Source organism: Carya illinoinensis, chromosome 4 (assembly GCF_018687715.1).
Source record: "Carya illinoinensis cultivar Pawnee chromosome 4, C.illinoinensisPawnee_v1, whole genome shotgun sequence".
Classification (NCBI taxonomy): Eukaryota; Viridiplantae; Streptophyta; class Magnoliopsida; order Fagales; family Juglandaceae; genus Carya; species Carya illinoinensis.
In genome coordinates, this window is record NC_056755.1 from 16,535,558 (window position 1) to 16,550,532 (window position 14,975).

A 14,975-nucleotide genomic window follows, 5' to 3' on the forward strand; every position below is an offset into this window, starting at 1 on the left:
AAACTCTCTGAAAAGATCAGATTAATTAAAAGTACTAATGATACTTGTTTCGTCCCAAATAACATTACGTAAGCACAAACTCGACAAAAGATTGGCGGGCCGGCTGAGAGTCGAGACGGCGCGCTTTCCTGACCTACTCATCATGGTTACATCGTGCATTCCCCCAAAGAGTTGCCAGAATCAGTAGCATAGCGAAAATTGATCCAAGACATGACGTAATTATTAGCAATATGCCAAATTAGCTTTGAAACAACTCTAGAGCTATCCCATTAAATAAACTGTGCTTGGTTTTGTTTTATTTTCATGCTTTAATATTGTTTGCAATTTGTAAGGATGAACTTAGAAAAAAAAAAAAAACCCTAATTTTTGCTGCCTAGTTTTTTTAATCTTTAGGATCATGATAACAATCGATCAATGCGCGCATGCATCAGTCTTTGAATTTTGGCATAATTTGTACATGATTGCATATAATTAATTATCTCTTTTGCTATAAGACTTGGTCAAATTAGATCGTCCCAAAAAGAAAATTATCTCCAACAAAATACTAATTTAATAACTGCAGGGCGGAAATCATGTGGTAAAGTTAGTACGAACTCGATCGATAGAGGTCCATATAACTATATATTTTTGGCTTCATACCATCTTGATAATCATTCAACAGTGACCTTTATCTAGCATATATACGGTTCAAGTAGAAGATAAACTAGGACGTCTTCATTCTTTCCCCTCTCGCTCAAAAACACAGAACCTACGATGCAAATAGATTTCCAGCTCCCAAGACCTCATATTCCTTGCCTGTAAATTCACATCAATTAGCTAGATAAAACCTACCTCTCTTCAATCCCACCCACCAATATGTGCGGGACGCGTGTGAGATGAAGAGCACCCTTTTCCCAACTGGCCTCTCTTGATCCGCTCTCTTACCGGACCACCATGCACGTCGAGGCAACAAAGTCCTAGTTTTTCCCTTCACTTTTTCCTATAATTGATTGTCGCTGCCATGAAAGATCGATGAACTCACAGGAAATACTTCTATGTCTCAGAAGCCTCGATGGAGGGTGTTTGGAGAAGCTTTTACTTCACTGTGCGAGTGCTTTGGAGAGCAACGATGTTACTTTGGCTCAGCAAGTGATGTGGGTGCTAAATAATGTCGCTTCTTCGGTTGGAGATCCTAACCAAAGGCTCACTTCTTGGTTTTTGAGAGCACTAATCTCAAGAGCCTCTAGGGTTTGCCCCACGGCGATGAATATTGATGGAAGCAGCACCATTCAAAGAAGGTTGATGTCAGTGACTGAGCTAGCCGGGTACGTCGATCTAATCCCTTGGCACCGGTTCGGATTTTGTGCTTCGAACAGTGCCATTTTGAAGGCAATTCAAGGGTTCCCAAGGGTTCACATCTTAGATTTTAGCATCACTCATTGCATGCAGTGGCCTACTCTCATAGATGCATTGTCCAAAAGGCCTGAAGGCCCTCCTACGCTCCGAATCACAGTGCCTTCTTCTAGGCCACCAGTCCCACCCTTGCTTAACGTTTCAACCGAAGAAGTTGGCCTCCGTTTGGGGAATTTCGCCAAGTCTAGAGATGTTCCTTTTGAATTCCATGTCTTTGATAAGTCACCTTCATCTACGGCACCTGATGAAATTCTGTGTAAAGGAACACCTAGCTTTCACTTCGATTCACTGTTGGGGCACTTGAATCCTTCCATGCTGAACCTTAGGGATGATGAAGCTTTGGTAATAAATTGCCAACACTGGCTACACTATCTGTATGATGAGAAGAAAGGAAGTCCTCAAGGTGCTTCATTGCGAGACATCTTCATCAATAGAATTAAAGCCCTTAACCCTCGAATTATAGTGGTTGTAGATGAAGATTCTGATCTGAGTGCATCAAGTCTCACATCCAGAATCACAACTTGCTTTAATTACCTATGGATACCCTTTGATGCCTTGGAAACTTTCTTGCCCAAAGATAGTAGCCAAAGGATCGAATATGAATCAGATATTGGCCATAAAATTGAAAACATCATTAGTTATGAAGGGTTTCAAAGAATAGAGAGGTTAGAATCCTGCATTAAGTTGTCCCAGAGATGGAAGAACGCCGGTTGTACGAGCATTCCGTTCTCTGAAGAGACAGTAAAGGAAGTCAGGACCTTGCTTGATGAACATGCTGGCGGATGGGGCATGAAGAGGGAAGGAGATATGTTGGTGCTGACATGGAAGGGCCACAACTCAGTCTTTGCCACTACTTGGGTTCCAAATGGGTTGGAGGATTAAAAGGGAGTGGACTTGGGGGTCCAGCTAAGAAGTGACAAAACTTGTTGCTTTAATTTTTTTCCCTTCGGCAAAATGCTGCAATGGGCATCAGGCAACCAAAAAAGTCGGCAGCTGGCCTATTGAGAATAAGCTTTCGTGTAGTCACTTTGTACTGGAGCGCCAGCTATATATGCCACATGAAAGGCAAAGAGATAATTGTGCATATATAATTGTCTCTGTAAGAGACAAAATCTTCATCAATGTGTTTCCCATGCCTGTTTATTCTTGTTCCTATCTCTCTCTCTCACACACGTTTTTATTTCAAGGAAGATGATAAAAGTCGAAAGTAACTCACTGAATTCTGTTATATACAACATTTTTAACATAATTTTTATGTATTTCACTTATGTAATTAGTCAAATGATCAATTATTTTATACTTAAAAAATATGAAACAGTCCTTCTTGTTAGTGAAGTGTATAATAAATATACAAAAATAATTGCACATAAAGTTTTTGTTCACCAAAAATAGTTCTACATAAGGTAATTTAAGTGGTATTGAAAAACCTCGTAGTTATATGCAAGCATAGTGTGTCTGAAAAGTTTGAGATCGAATCCAAAACTTTCTCATAGGTTGAGTTTTTGTGACTAGTGAGTTTCAGTAATTGTTTAAGAGTAATGCTACGCTTCGTCCTTGATTTTATTATCCTTACTCACATTTGTTGAGGTGACATATTTAAGTGGCTACTCATTTAAGTCATTGACATATAAAATACTTTTAATGCGCCATATAATCAGTATGACTAAGATGACAAAATTGAAAATGAAGAGCATCATTTCTCATTGTTTAATTACCTAATTCATAAAGAGATATATATAAATACATTATTTAGGTCAAATAACATTTATAGTTTTGTGTTCCAAATAGTGTAAACCCAAAATACATAAATATTTTTTTTCTTATTGGCATCGGGTATCTAGGAGCAAAGTCTCCACTGATTTTGAGAGTACATAGGCTCACAATAAGAAGTTTTCTGCAAAGGCATCTCTAGTAATTCAAGAGGGAATTTGTCAATCTAATGGCTTTAAAAATTGTTTGCACCCAAGGGTTCAAATCTTAGTCAACCTAGCAGTGGCATACCATAAAAAAACCAAAACTCTTACCACTTGAGCCAACTAGGGTTGTAATCAAGCTGAGATGAGTTGGTCTTTTGATTGTTGAGCTTGATTCATATGATCGAAAAACTCGAGCTTAAGCTCAAGATTTTTATCTTATTTTTGTTTGAACTCATCTCAGTAAGTGGAGTTCCCAACTCGAGTTCAAGCCAAAAACAAACTTGAACCGAGCAAACTCAACTTGAGTTGTTTATTTTTTTAATAACATTTAATAATTAAGAAATTAGAAAAAATTAAAATAAAAATCAAGTTTAATGAAATTTTTACAACTAACAAGTAGCTCATTAGACCCTGTATGAATTAGAAAATTACAAAAGTCTATAAATAATTAATATGTAACTAGTTAAAATTTATTCGTAATAACCATATATTATATGTTTATACAAATGACTAATACGAAACACATAATATTATAATATATATTAACTTTTCATATATGATCCCTATAATTCCTCGTTTGGATTCAAAAACTATCTCAACTTATCTCATTTTATCTCATATCATCACATCTTATCATTTCAAATTTCTTAAAATTTCACACAAAATATAATAAACAATTCAACTTTTTCAAATCCCAATTAAACTTTTTCAAACCTCAAAACAATAATAATAATATTTTATTTAACTTTCATCTTTCATCTAAAACTATTTTATCTCATCTTTGAATCCAAACCAATTATTAAGTCCTACCGACCAACTATTGTACAAATTATAAGATAGGTACTATAATTTAATGATTTAAGTACTTAAGTAAATAGCATATACAAGTTGCTATGCTAATTACATTATTATATATACATATATATATATATAGAGAGAGAGAGAGAGAGAGAGAGAGAGAGTTGTATGTATATATAATGCATTCATCGATTATGAATGAATTTTAATCAAGTTGAGCTCAATTGAGTATGTGTGTCATTTACTAATTGATCGAGTAATTAAATATCTACTAATTTCAAATGTTAGCTTTTTCTCCTCACAAATCAAGTTCGATTTGAATTTAACTAAGTGAATATTAGGTAGGCTATCAAATGGACTTCATTTTGACCCCTAGAGCTAGGGATTAACCCAACATGAATATATTATTTAGTGTTTTTGTTTATTATCTTTTAATCGGAATATCCAATTAAACATGCTAACGGGCAGTGCTGAAGATACGCGAATGATCATAAGCAAGAGGGTGTACTTGTATAGTACTTCATTAACTCTTATTCACTAAGAAAATGCTAGCTAGCGTGATCATCAAATGTGCCTACCAAATATGTCAACTCATATATTTTAATTTTTTATAATGGTTAGGAAAGTGCATGACTATTAGTGAATTTATATTTTTTTTAATTTTTTAATAGTACTATTAAAAAATTAAAAAATTGGGGCTTTTGCCACGAGTTCTTTTTTCACGACATAATATCGTGGGAAAAAGTGGCCCTTTGCCACTAAAATTATTGGAGAGAATAAACATAGGCTTTTTTCCATGAGATTGTCATGGTCGATAATATTTAATGGCAAAAGATTTTTTTCTACCACCTCTGTAATTTTTGTGACCAACTTGTTTCCTGAATAATAAACATGGACAACATATGGACTTTTAGTGAAAAAAAGTCTTATTGTGACGAGTTAGATTGTCTTTTTACCATGAAATAAAGTCATTGCAAAAAATTATTTAATTTGTATTCTTGTCAGTGTGGCTTATCTATTTTTAGCGATGAAAATGTTAGCCACAATTAAAATTTAAATACTCAGTGAATTTTACTCGGCGCCAAAACTCACAAAAACAAACCCCCCCGAACGCCCAAAAGTCTAATCCCTCTCTCATTTCCTCTTTCTCGCCTCCCCCCTCCCCCCCACCTATGCCGTCCCCTCTTGTGACCACCCTAGCTAGCCCGCGTTGCTGCTGTCGACAACACCACGACGCCGTCGCCGAACCCCTTCTCCCTCTCCCCCTCCTTGCCGTCATGCGCCGTCGCAAGCCTAGCCAGCAACGTCGATTTCCTCTCAGCCGTGCGCGAAGCTCTCTCACATCCACCCAAATTTCTCCCTCTTCAAGCCCCGATACCCCATGGTCTCTCCCTCATCTCTCTGTTTCTCTCATCTCTATAAGAGCCCCTTGTAGTTTCATATTCTTTTTGTGATTTAGGGTATGTATTTCGAGATCTATCCTTGGTTGTACGTATTTGAATTTCTTCTTGGTTGCATTGCACTGAGATATGTTTTTACTAACTCAAAACCCTAGTTTTTGTAGGCATTTGTGCGTTTCACTAATATTTGTTATTTGCAATAGATAGTGGATCTCTGTTCTTTGCCATTAATGTCTGAAAATATTTGTGCCATTGATGTATGAAAATTGATGCTAGTGTCTGAAAATATTCCGTAGATATAAATATCAAAGTATTTGTGCCATTGATAATAACTTGCACTTGCTATTACAGAGATCAAAGAATGTCCCTGCATCACCGAATCTGGGCTCTTGCAGCCTCGTAGGAAAATTTCATTGTATTTTTTTTTTTGTTTGTATCTAGGTTTTAATTTATCTCATTTTATGTCTGTTGAAAAAAATTATAATTCAATTGTCCTCCTGATTAGCAAGGTTTGGGTAGTTGCTTTTGAAATTACATGGATTTGAAGTAACTGTTAGCAATATAGGGTTGTCATTTAACAAGTTTTGGTGCCATTTGTTGCAATCAAACAGGTTTGACATATAGTTGCAATCAATATTGCTATGAAAGTGATTGGGGGCGTTATGTTTGTATTTTACAGCTCCTATGCAGCTTTTGTCATTTCACATGGTTCTTGCATTCTCCTTGGATGAAGAGCAGATCTCCTTCCATTTTGCTTCTTTCATGTTTGATGGCATTGAAGATTACTTGCATCAAATTGTAAAAATGATTGAGCTGCGAAATGAATCCTAAGTTCAAGGTAAGACTACTAGCATTACCTCTAGTAGTCTAAAAGACTTCTAGCATAGGATACAGGTGAACACCCACCCATGACCCACCCACCCACTCTCTGAAAATCATGTTGCATGCAAATGAAGATGCCTTCAAACAAGAAACAGAGTACAGTTCGAGGAACCTATGAAAAAGTGTGTTTTTTATTTATTTATTTATTTATTTATTTATTATTTTTTTAAATAATAAATCTGGACAGTTTACACATGTAGAGTATCTGAATGCATGGGCCTAAGTAAAAAAAGAGGCAAATGCTATGGAAAAATGAGTGTTATTGCAGAATGACACTTTCAATATTTTAATATGATTATATGGAATTAATTTAGTATCATTTGCTTCATGAAAAAGTCAGTCACCATATTGTGCTTCTATCTAGCAATATTGTAAATAATCTATGCTATATTGGGGGCGTTTTGTCTTGTATTTATGGCATAATTTCCTTTCCCTTCAGGTGTGAATCTTTTCCAACATATCCTAGAACTTATGACTTGGAACCAAAACATTGACTTTTTTTTTTTTTTTTTTGTAATTCTTTCTATATTTTGATCAAGGGCAGCTTCATCCATATGGAACCACCACCATTGTTTTGTGTGAACCAATCACAGTTTGAACTCATCAAGTAAGATATCTTGTTCATCCATATGCTCTGATATTTTGTTTCTCTCCCATTTTTTCATAGTACCTCAATAGTTCCTTTTTATTTCTCAAGGATTTGCATAAAGATCCTCTTACCTCTGCAGCAAGGAAGTTAAAGAAACCAACTCGAAATGCTCACATTAACCATGCACGTCGTAAGTATTCTATATATTTGTGTAATTTGGCTTCATTTGTGTTGATGTTTGAACATGGAATGTAGTTGGATAAAGATGAATTATTTTGAAGTGTTGGGATTAAGTGGAGCAGTTTTGAGGTTGTAAAACATGATTTGGTATTGGTTTCTAAAACTTGAATGTATTGGGAATGGATAAGTTTGTAAAAACAAATGTAAATTTTTCTAATATTTTCTTTTTAAATTATTATAAGTGTCAATTTTGATCTCTAATGTTGGCATATATTTATTTAAGCCTATATTAGACTATTTGTTATGATTAGTTTTGGCTAAATCTCTCTTCTTCTTCTTCTTCTTTTTGGCTTTTTTTTTTTCTTAAAATATCTGAGCTTTTGCCATGAATGTAACTCGTGACAAATACTTTTTACCACTATATTCTACGTTGCTAATGTGTATTTGCCACCAAACTGTAAATGTTCATGAAAAATGAACATTAGCAATCATACAAGATGGTGGGAAAAGGTGGAGTTTGACAACTATAATTCATTTTGTGATATAATTGGCACCACGAAATCTATTATAAACATGTTTTTGGCACAACAAGATAAATTACAAAAACTTTTATGCCACCATATTTTTCATGAATATTATCTTGGGAATTATATTATTTTCGCCCAAAAATATTAGTGAGTAAATAAATTTGAGGACCACAATGGCTTAAATCCAAACAACTTTTGCCACGAACCAAATTATTTTTTATCACAAATTGGAATCGTAGAAAAAATGTATCTTTTCTCACGAAAAATAAATTTGGTGGCAAAAATAGTATTCGCCACTTATTATATGCCACCAACATCCCATGAAAAATTTTGGTGGAAAAATTTTTTTTCCCACTTAATCCTAGCTTTTTTCGACCACTCTCAACCTTGGAAAAAGTCCCAAAATGTTGTAGTGAGTTACTATAAGAAAAACGGACTTTTGTTGGTTGCTAATAGTCTTTTCGTTGCTATAAATTGATCGCAAAAATTTATTTTTCTTGTAGTGAGTTAAGGATGTTTAAAAATGCATAAAATAAAAAGAAAATCATTTACGTACACTGGTTATATATATAAGCTGCAAAAGCACTACACTTTTCATGCAGTTTAGGAGATCTTTAAATGAATCAGCTCACATTTGTCTATATGATCGTTCGTTAAAATATTAATAAATAGCTACATAGATATCTCACGAATGATTGGTGTATAAGACAAGAATATATATATATGAACCTTAATGCTTACAAAAACATGATATGGAGGCGACTCGATCGGTATACTTTAGAAAACTTCCCAAAGAGGTTGTTTTGTCTCTTTTAGTTTTATTCTTTCTTTAAGAATCGAAGACATTTAAGTTTTAAACCGAATTAATTGAATCATATTCGTGTCTTACCACTTTTTGATCACCATCTAAACTTTTGTGAAATCATCACTTGTTTCAAAAGTTTAATCTAATAGGAAGATGTAAATTTTATCATTTATTTTATATCTCAACAATGTTGGATGGTTTTGGACCTCTCTCAACCTTAAAAATTAGCTCAAGAGGTAAGGCTTTCTCTCATACGAATAAATTGACCACCAACCACTCCACAATTGATGTGGGATAACCCCTGCAACAATCTCTCCCTCACACATTATCAAGCGTCGAGTCGGAGCAATGACAATCTATTTCTTATAGAGACTGTTGGGCTTGAGATTATTTGTAAACCTGAACTCTAATATCATATAAAATTACTACTTGTCCCAAATAAGAACATATAGATTTTATTATTTATTTTATATCTTATTCTAAATTTTATAGCATTCCATCAAATTAGTTATGATATTTGAATTAATTTTTTATTTAAATAATTTGCTTATAAAATTATTTAAAATGTACCATATCATGAATCAGTCGTGTATAGCACTAAATCCAAGATAACGATTAACGAATAACATTATTCCATTAATTAATGAAGGTTACAACAACATACATATAAATATATATATATATAATTACAAAAGCATTACATCTAATAAACCTTATAATTTTGATTGCGCCGTCAGCCAGCCGTTTGTCTTTGTTGAACTTTATTTACGTACGCTGATGTAATTCATTTTAACCCTAATTTGTCTTTCCTAAACGTAAAATATATAGTATTTCATTAATATTCATGTTCATAGGATAATTTTATTCACTATTCCCCAAATCTCAGGGGAGCATCAAGAATGATGTTCAGCAGTACCATATGAGAGTCGATACAACCACATCGCTTCATGCCGATAGCTTGGGGAGTAAAAAAGGTCGATTGGGTTATAAGTATTCGGACAGGATCTTTAATTTATTGTCTTGATGATTATGACATAATTATAAATTTTTAAAATATAATGAAAGATATATATAGAATGGTACAATCAGAATGTATTCTTTTCGAAAAAAAAAATGAAATTTATAATTAAAAAATTAATTTTTTTTATATAAATATCATATTTAAAAATAAAAATAAAAATACACAACGGTCTATTTCGAAAGGATTGACTATCCGGGAGATTTTTCAATTCATTCCATTTGCCTGGAGCAAAAGAGGGTTTTAGATAGTTAATGTGAATCACGTGAGCCCAGTTTCAGTATTTAACTACCCTCAACAATTCCAACATGATCCATTGATTTCGTCCGAGTGGATTAATTCATGTCTGTCGGATTGAATTTATTGGAGCAGGACGGTATGAATGTTTATGTGTATATCTCTCTCTTTGAATTTTACTTTAATTGATCTCAAAATTCATGCATAAATTTTGGTGGATCGCCCGTAGGTACAGAACTGTAAGAACTTGCAGCGATACGAGCGATGAGCATCAACTACGAACTAGTGGAAACCCAGCAAGAAAGGTTGAGTTTTTAAGCCTGTATTTTTCACATAAATCTTTAACAGAATGAAATTTTCAAGTTATTGCGACTTAATTTAAATGTTATGTTTAAAAGTAGATCCGATTTACATGAGTTACATCAATCAGTAAATTTACTGTATATATCTATCACTTCTAGTCTTTTATTTTACAAGAATGGCAAATAAAGCTCAGTGGTCTCCACTCTCCGGTCACAGACGCCAACTGTTTTCACACACCTTGCTCTTCATTTTCTCGAACTTATTGTTTTGTCCACCTCGTTGCTTTTCAACGCTTTTTTGAGTCTTGTCTTTGTCCCTCTGTCGAGAGAACCACATTGCTTCTCCACCAATTTGAGTCTTTTCTCTCTTGTGCTTGTCTTCTTCCTCATCTCGGAATATGTCCTTCTGCTCCACCTAACTTCCAAGCCTCTGCTGGGTCTTCGATAATATAAATCTTTTCCTTTTATTCTTTCTTTTCCGATACAAATTCCCAAAAGAAGACGCTGATTTGAGGTGGGTTTTTTGGCGTTTTAAGTTTGGACTGATATTAAGTTTACTATAACCTTGAAGTGGATGTCAATGGGGAAGAGACTTTAATGGTGGCCGAGGTACTACTTTTCTGCGCTCTGACCTTCCATGTCTTCGTTTTCAATATCTTTTTGGCGTTTCCTCCAAAATTGTGGTCTGTTATGTATGTTTAGCTCTACATTAGCTGTGTTTATTCCGTGCAAGTACTTCTACCGCGTTCTTCATGCTGTCCACATATTATATTCTGAGTTCTTAAAAAAAATTGATTTATTTATTTTATGGGAATGGAGTTGCAGTTCTATGATTGTAATTTGTAAGCGTACGTCTTCCGGAAACATTTAATATGCACCTACATTGCAGTGATGTGGGGCATAGCTTTTCTACCTCTTCTCTGGCTGTGCTCCTTATCAATTTAGCGACAGGGGATTCTGTATTGCTTTTCTTATCATTTAATGCTATTGTTGTGATGCTGAAAGTTCATATCTTTATTTGTTTTATTCACTGCTTTCTAGAAAGACTAGGAGTTGCTTTCATGGCATTTTTTGGGGTGATTAGCAGACACATCTTTTGCCCCTGATTTTTATGATCTGTAACGACCTCTCCCAGCTCTTTTGCAGGTTTTGATTAAGAATTCTCCATGTAATCTCTCTTTTTTTGTTCTGCACAATTCAATGAGTCCATTTTTCTCGGTGGGTTTATTTAAGATATAGTGAAAGTTTCCATTTTTAAATGACTGGTGGTTGTCTGCAGTTACTTGTTAGTCTGCGTGAAAATTTCCAGTAGCCTTTCTGGTCATAAATTTACTGTAATTCTTTTCTTATTTCCCCCATATTGTAAGCTTCTATCAATTCTTGAGGGAATTAGTGTTTGGTAGTCTTTTATTCAAGGACTCTATTGATTCGTCTAGCATTTATGCTTATAATTGCTTCATATTTAGGTGGGTTGAGCTAATTATTTGATCAATCGAAAGTTAGCACAAGAAATCCTGAACTGATTTTCAATGACTTTCCAGGAGAACCAGAGGTTTTTGAGCTATTTCAAGGTTCTGTTATAACAGCGGTGAAACTCGGATAAATCCTTCCAACATGTCCCTCCTACATTGCCCCGTCAATTTCATGGAAATTGACAACGCGATCTCTGGAATCAGTAAATTACAAGAACAAACAGAAAAATCACTTGAAGAGATCAGCTATTGGACATGGTCTGAGCTTTTGGTCGCTTTGAAGAGATGGCAAGATTTACTTCCCGTTGAAAGCTCTTCAGGTGTAATTCAGAGATGCTTGGATTCCCTTGCCGGGAGGCTGGTTTTGGCTACTGAAACAAGTCCATGTCCATCCACTTCTTCCCAAGACAGCCCTGGGTTTCGGTTTTCTTGTGACACTAATAGCACTAAGAGTTTAAAGACCAGTTTATCTCGAGCAACCTGGTGGTTTGATGATCTTCTGATCTTGAGTCCTTTTTTGGTTGAAATGGTGGTAAAATCTATGGTCGCGCAGAAACTTGATCATGTTATCATTAGTAGGTTCCTTTTGTATTACCAGAAGTCAAAGTTCTGTGCTGCCACACCTCATGAGAGGCGAAAAATTATAGAAACTGTCATTGAAACGCTTTATACCCTTGAAGGGAGCTCTGTTTCTTGCAAGAGTTTATTTCAGATTCTTCGAGTTTCCATGACTATGAACATAAACAAAAGTACCAGGAACAAGTTGGAGAGTATGATTGGTTCACGGTTGGATGAATCAACATTAGATAATCTGCTTGTTCCTTCTGCTTATGGAGCTAATTACTTATATGATGTGAATCTTGTTCTGAGGCTTTTGAAAGCGTTTTTTCGTGGAGGTATTTCTCAGTTATCTGCTCTTCAATTGAAGAAAGTGGCTAGCTTGATGGATTTGTATATAGCAGAAGTAGCCCCAGATCCTCGTTTAAAACCGTCGAAGTTCCAGGCACTCGCCATGGCACTGCCAGATTCTGCTAGGGACTCTCATGATGAGCTTTATGGTGCTGTGGACATGTATCTACAGGTATTGCAGGATCTAAAACCATTTCCTGAGTTGCAAGTTATTAAGCATTGTACAGTATATGGTTGACGACATTAATACTGAAAAAATATATAGTGTGTTTAATCAAAATATGTTATAAATGTTCCTTATAAATGTTAATGTAGTATGTGAATATATAAATGTTATACCATAGTCGGATCTCTACAGCTTCAAAGTCTTTTGAACATTTTAAAATTAAAGCTTTTTCTTATATCTGGTGTGATTTGACTAAGTAAATTTTTTCATAGGTGCATGCAGGATTGTCAGAAGAAGAGAAGTTGAAGATATGTTGTGCATTGAACTATGAGAAGCTGTCAGCTGAAGTTTGCATACATCTTGCTCAGAACATAAAGTTTCCAGCAAAAACTGCTGTCCAAGTTCTCATTTCTCAGCAATGCCAACTCAAAAGCTTACTTCATGGTACCAACAATTACAGCGCATACACTGATCGGCTCTGTACTTCTACTGAAGTCAGAAGCAAGGGAATGAAAGATGAAGCCAATGGACAAGTTGAGCTCTATGATGGGAAACTAGATGTTTCCTCTGATTGTAGCAAACTCAGAGCACAATTGCAAGGAATGCAATGGAGGGTCATGGAATTGGAGAAAGCTTGTAGGAAAATGCAAACTCAGACGGCAAAGATCATAAAATCTAGATTATCAGGACACGGTCATACAAGATCCTTGCCCAGGCTTTGTTCATGACACAAACATTATGCAACATTTGTATTTATTATGGAATTTATCATATTTGTATAGCTTGAGGAATGGATTTATCATATTTCTAGGAAATTTTTTTTTTTTCCCTTTCTGCAGAGCCAAAGGTGACCAAAAGTCAATTAGAGTAGCATCTTTTCAGAGATACAAGGAAAGAGAGGACTAGGGTTGTACAAAATACTTAAAAATCAGCCTGAACCGATCAGACCGGTCGCCAAAGCTGGGAACCGGCAGAGAACCGGTCGGCCGACGGTAGGATTTGAGCCAAATTGATGTTGGCCGATTCGGTTCGCGGTTCGACCCAGGGAAAAACAGCTGAGGTCGAATAGCGAACAGCCGACGTCATCTTACCTATATATTTTTTCAACTATACTTATATGAAACAATGTTGTTTCACTTAAATAAGTGAAATAACGTTATTTTTGGGATGCAATGTGTAAAAAAGATATGTATTAGCACTGTCAAACGGTGCCGCTTTGATTTAGGGTAAATATATCCTCTTGAAGTCTTCATCGTCTTCAAGTTTCCATCTCTCTAATTAAGCGGCACAGCCATGGCCCATTGCGACTGCCAACCTCTCCCTTCCAACGACGGCCAACCTTTCTAGCAAACCTTCCAACAACGACGTAGCGGCACCATCACAGATTCACAAATCTCTCTCTCGATTCTTCCTCGATCTCTCTCTCCCCACTTCCAGCGACACCATCAAAGATCCACATCATGATAGATTGTATAATGTATTTGTAATTTTGTTGTTTGTGATTTGTTACAACAAATTTTACTTCTTTTTTTTTTTTTTTCTTTTTTTGGATTGTGTTTGGAAAGCCTTGGTTTATGGATTGTGAAATGTGAATGGTGATGGGAAACCGATTCCCAAACCGCAGAACCGATCAAACTTCCACCAGTTCCCTTTCTCCCTATGATCGATTTCGATCGAGAAAGATGTAGATTTTAGGTATCGGTACAGTTTTGGTTCAAGGCATCAGTTTTCAACCCTAGAGAGGACTGTCGGGTTCTACCATAGTGTTTTATGTTACTTCTGTTTCTTTTCCCTTCTAATATTTTGGCATAGGTCTTCAAGGTCAGGTCATCATCCCCAACCTTATCCTCCAGTACCCTTTTTAGTAGTGTAAAATGGAGATATGTGAAGTTATAAGAGCTTGTAAAATCACTAAACATAATGGAATTCTTTTCCAAAAAAACCACTAAACATAATGGAATTCTTTTCCAAAAAAAACCTGTGGAAGCAAGTCTAATGTCGCAATATATAAATCTTGGTGTCTCTCCTTTTCTATTTCTTCAGTTTATTTTCATTTCAAGTTATGGAACACTCTAAGCAGCGTGCTATCCTTCAAATACTACTGTGGATAAGTCAACCATTTTGTTAGCATCCAAACTAGATGAAAAAATGGACCAAAACTTCTATGAACCATAATTTAAAATCTTAGGTTAGGTTTGAAAAGAGATGATTCTATCTCATTTTAATATCTAAACACTACAAATATAAATACTTTTTAATTTAAATTTTTAATCTAATTATTAACTTTCCCAAACTTTAAAAAAAAAACATAAAAAATAATTTAATTTTTTCAAATCCCAAAACAAAAATTATATTAAAAAATGATATTTTAATAATATTTTA

The 14,975-nt window shown here is 35.0% G+C and overlaps 2 protein-coding genes across 8 annotated transcripts; both read left to right on the forward strand.

The window, feature by feature from the left end:
- Positions 1-717: 717 nt before the first annotated feature.
- Positions 718-2,536, forward strand: LOC122306157 (scarecrow-like protein 32). Its single transcript, XM_043118584.1, has one exon. The coding sequence runs from the start codon at positions 1,012-1,014 to the stop codon at positions 2,272-2,274; it is 1,263 nt and encodes a 420-aa protein (XP_042974518.1). The 5' UTR covers positions 718-1,011; the 3' UTR covers positions 2,275-2,536.
- Positions 2,537-9,789: 7,253 nt separating this feature from the next.
- LOC122306158 (BTB/POZ domain-containing protein At3g22104-like) lies at positions 9,790-13,408 on the forward strand. Of its 7 annotated transcripts, XM_043118589.1 has the most exons (4): positions 9,790-9,883; positions 9,974-10,049; positions 11,588-12,599; positions 12,866-13,408. In XM_043118589.1, exons 3-4 carry the CDS (start codon positions 11,661-11,663, stop codon positions 13,319-13,321), a joined length of 1,395 nt encoding a protein of 464 aa, XP_042974523.1. In that variant the 5' UTR covers positions 9,790-9,883; positions 9,974-10,049; positions 11,588-11,660; the 3' UTR covers positions 13,322-13,408. The 7 variants fall into 7 exon arrangements, with proteins under 7 accessions (XP_042974523.1, XP_042974519.1, XP_042974524.1 ...); XM_043118585.1 differs by lacking the exons at positions 9,790-9,883; positions 9,974-10,049 and adding an exon at positions 10,197-10,655; XM_043118590.1 differs by lacking the exons at positions 9,790-9,883; positions 9,974-10,049 and adding an exon at positions 10,733-11,005.
- Positions 13,409-14,975: the final 1,567 nt, after the last annotated feature.

What these genes read in the sequence shown, in the direction of transcription:
- LOC122306158 (XM_043118589.1), top strand. Translation starts at nt 11,661, where the DNA reads ATGTCCCTCCTACATTGCCCCGTCAATTTCATGGAAATTGACAACGCG. An exon ending in CTGTGGACATGTATCTACAG is followed by an intron (nt 12,600 to 12,865) that starts GTATTGCAGGAT and finishes ATTTTTTCATAG; the next exon opens with GTGCATGCAGGATTGTCAGA.
- LOC122306157 (XM_043118584.1), top strand. Translation starts at nt 1,012, where the DNA reads ATGAACTCACAGGAAATACTTCTATGTCTCAGAAGCCTCGATGGAGGG.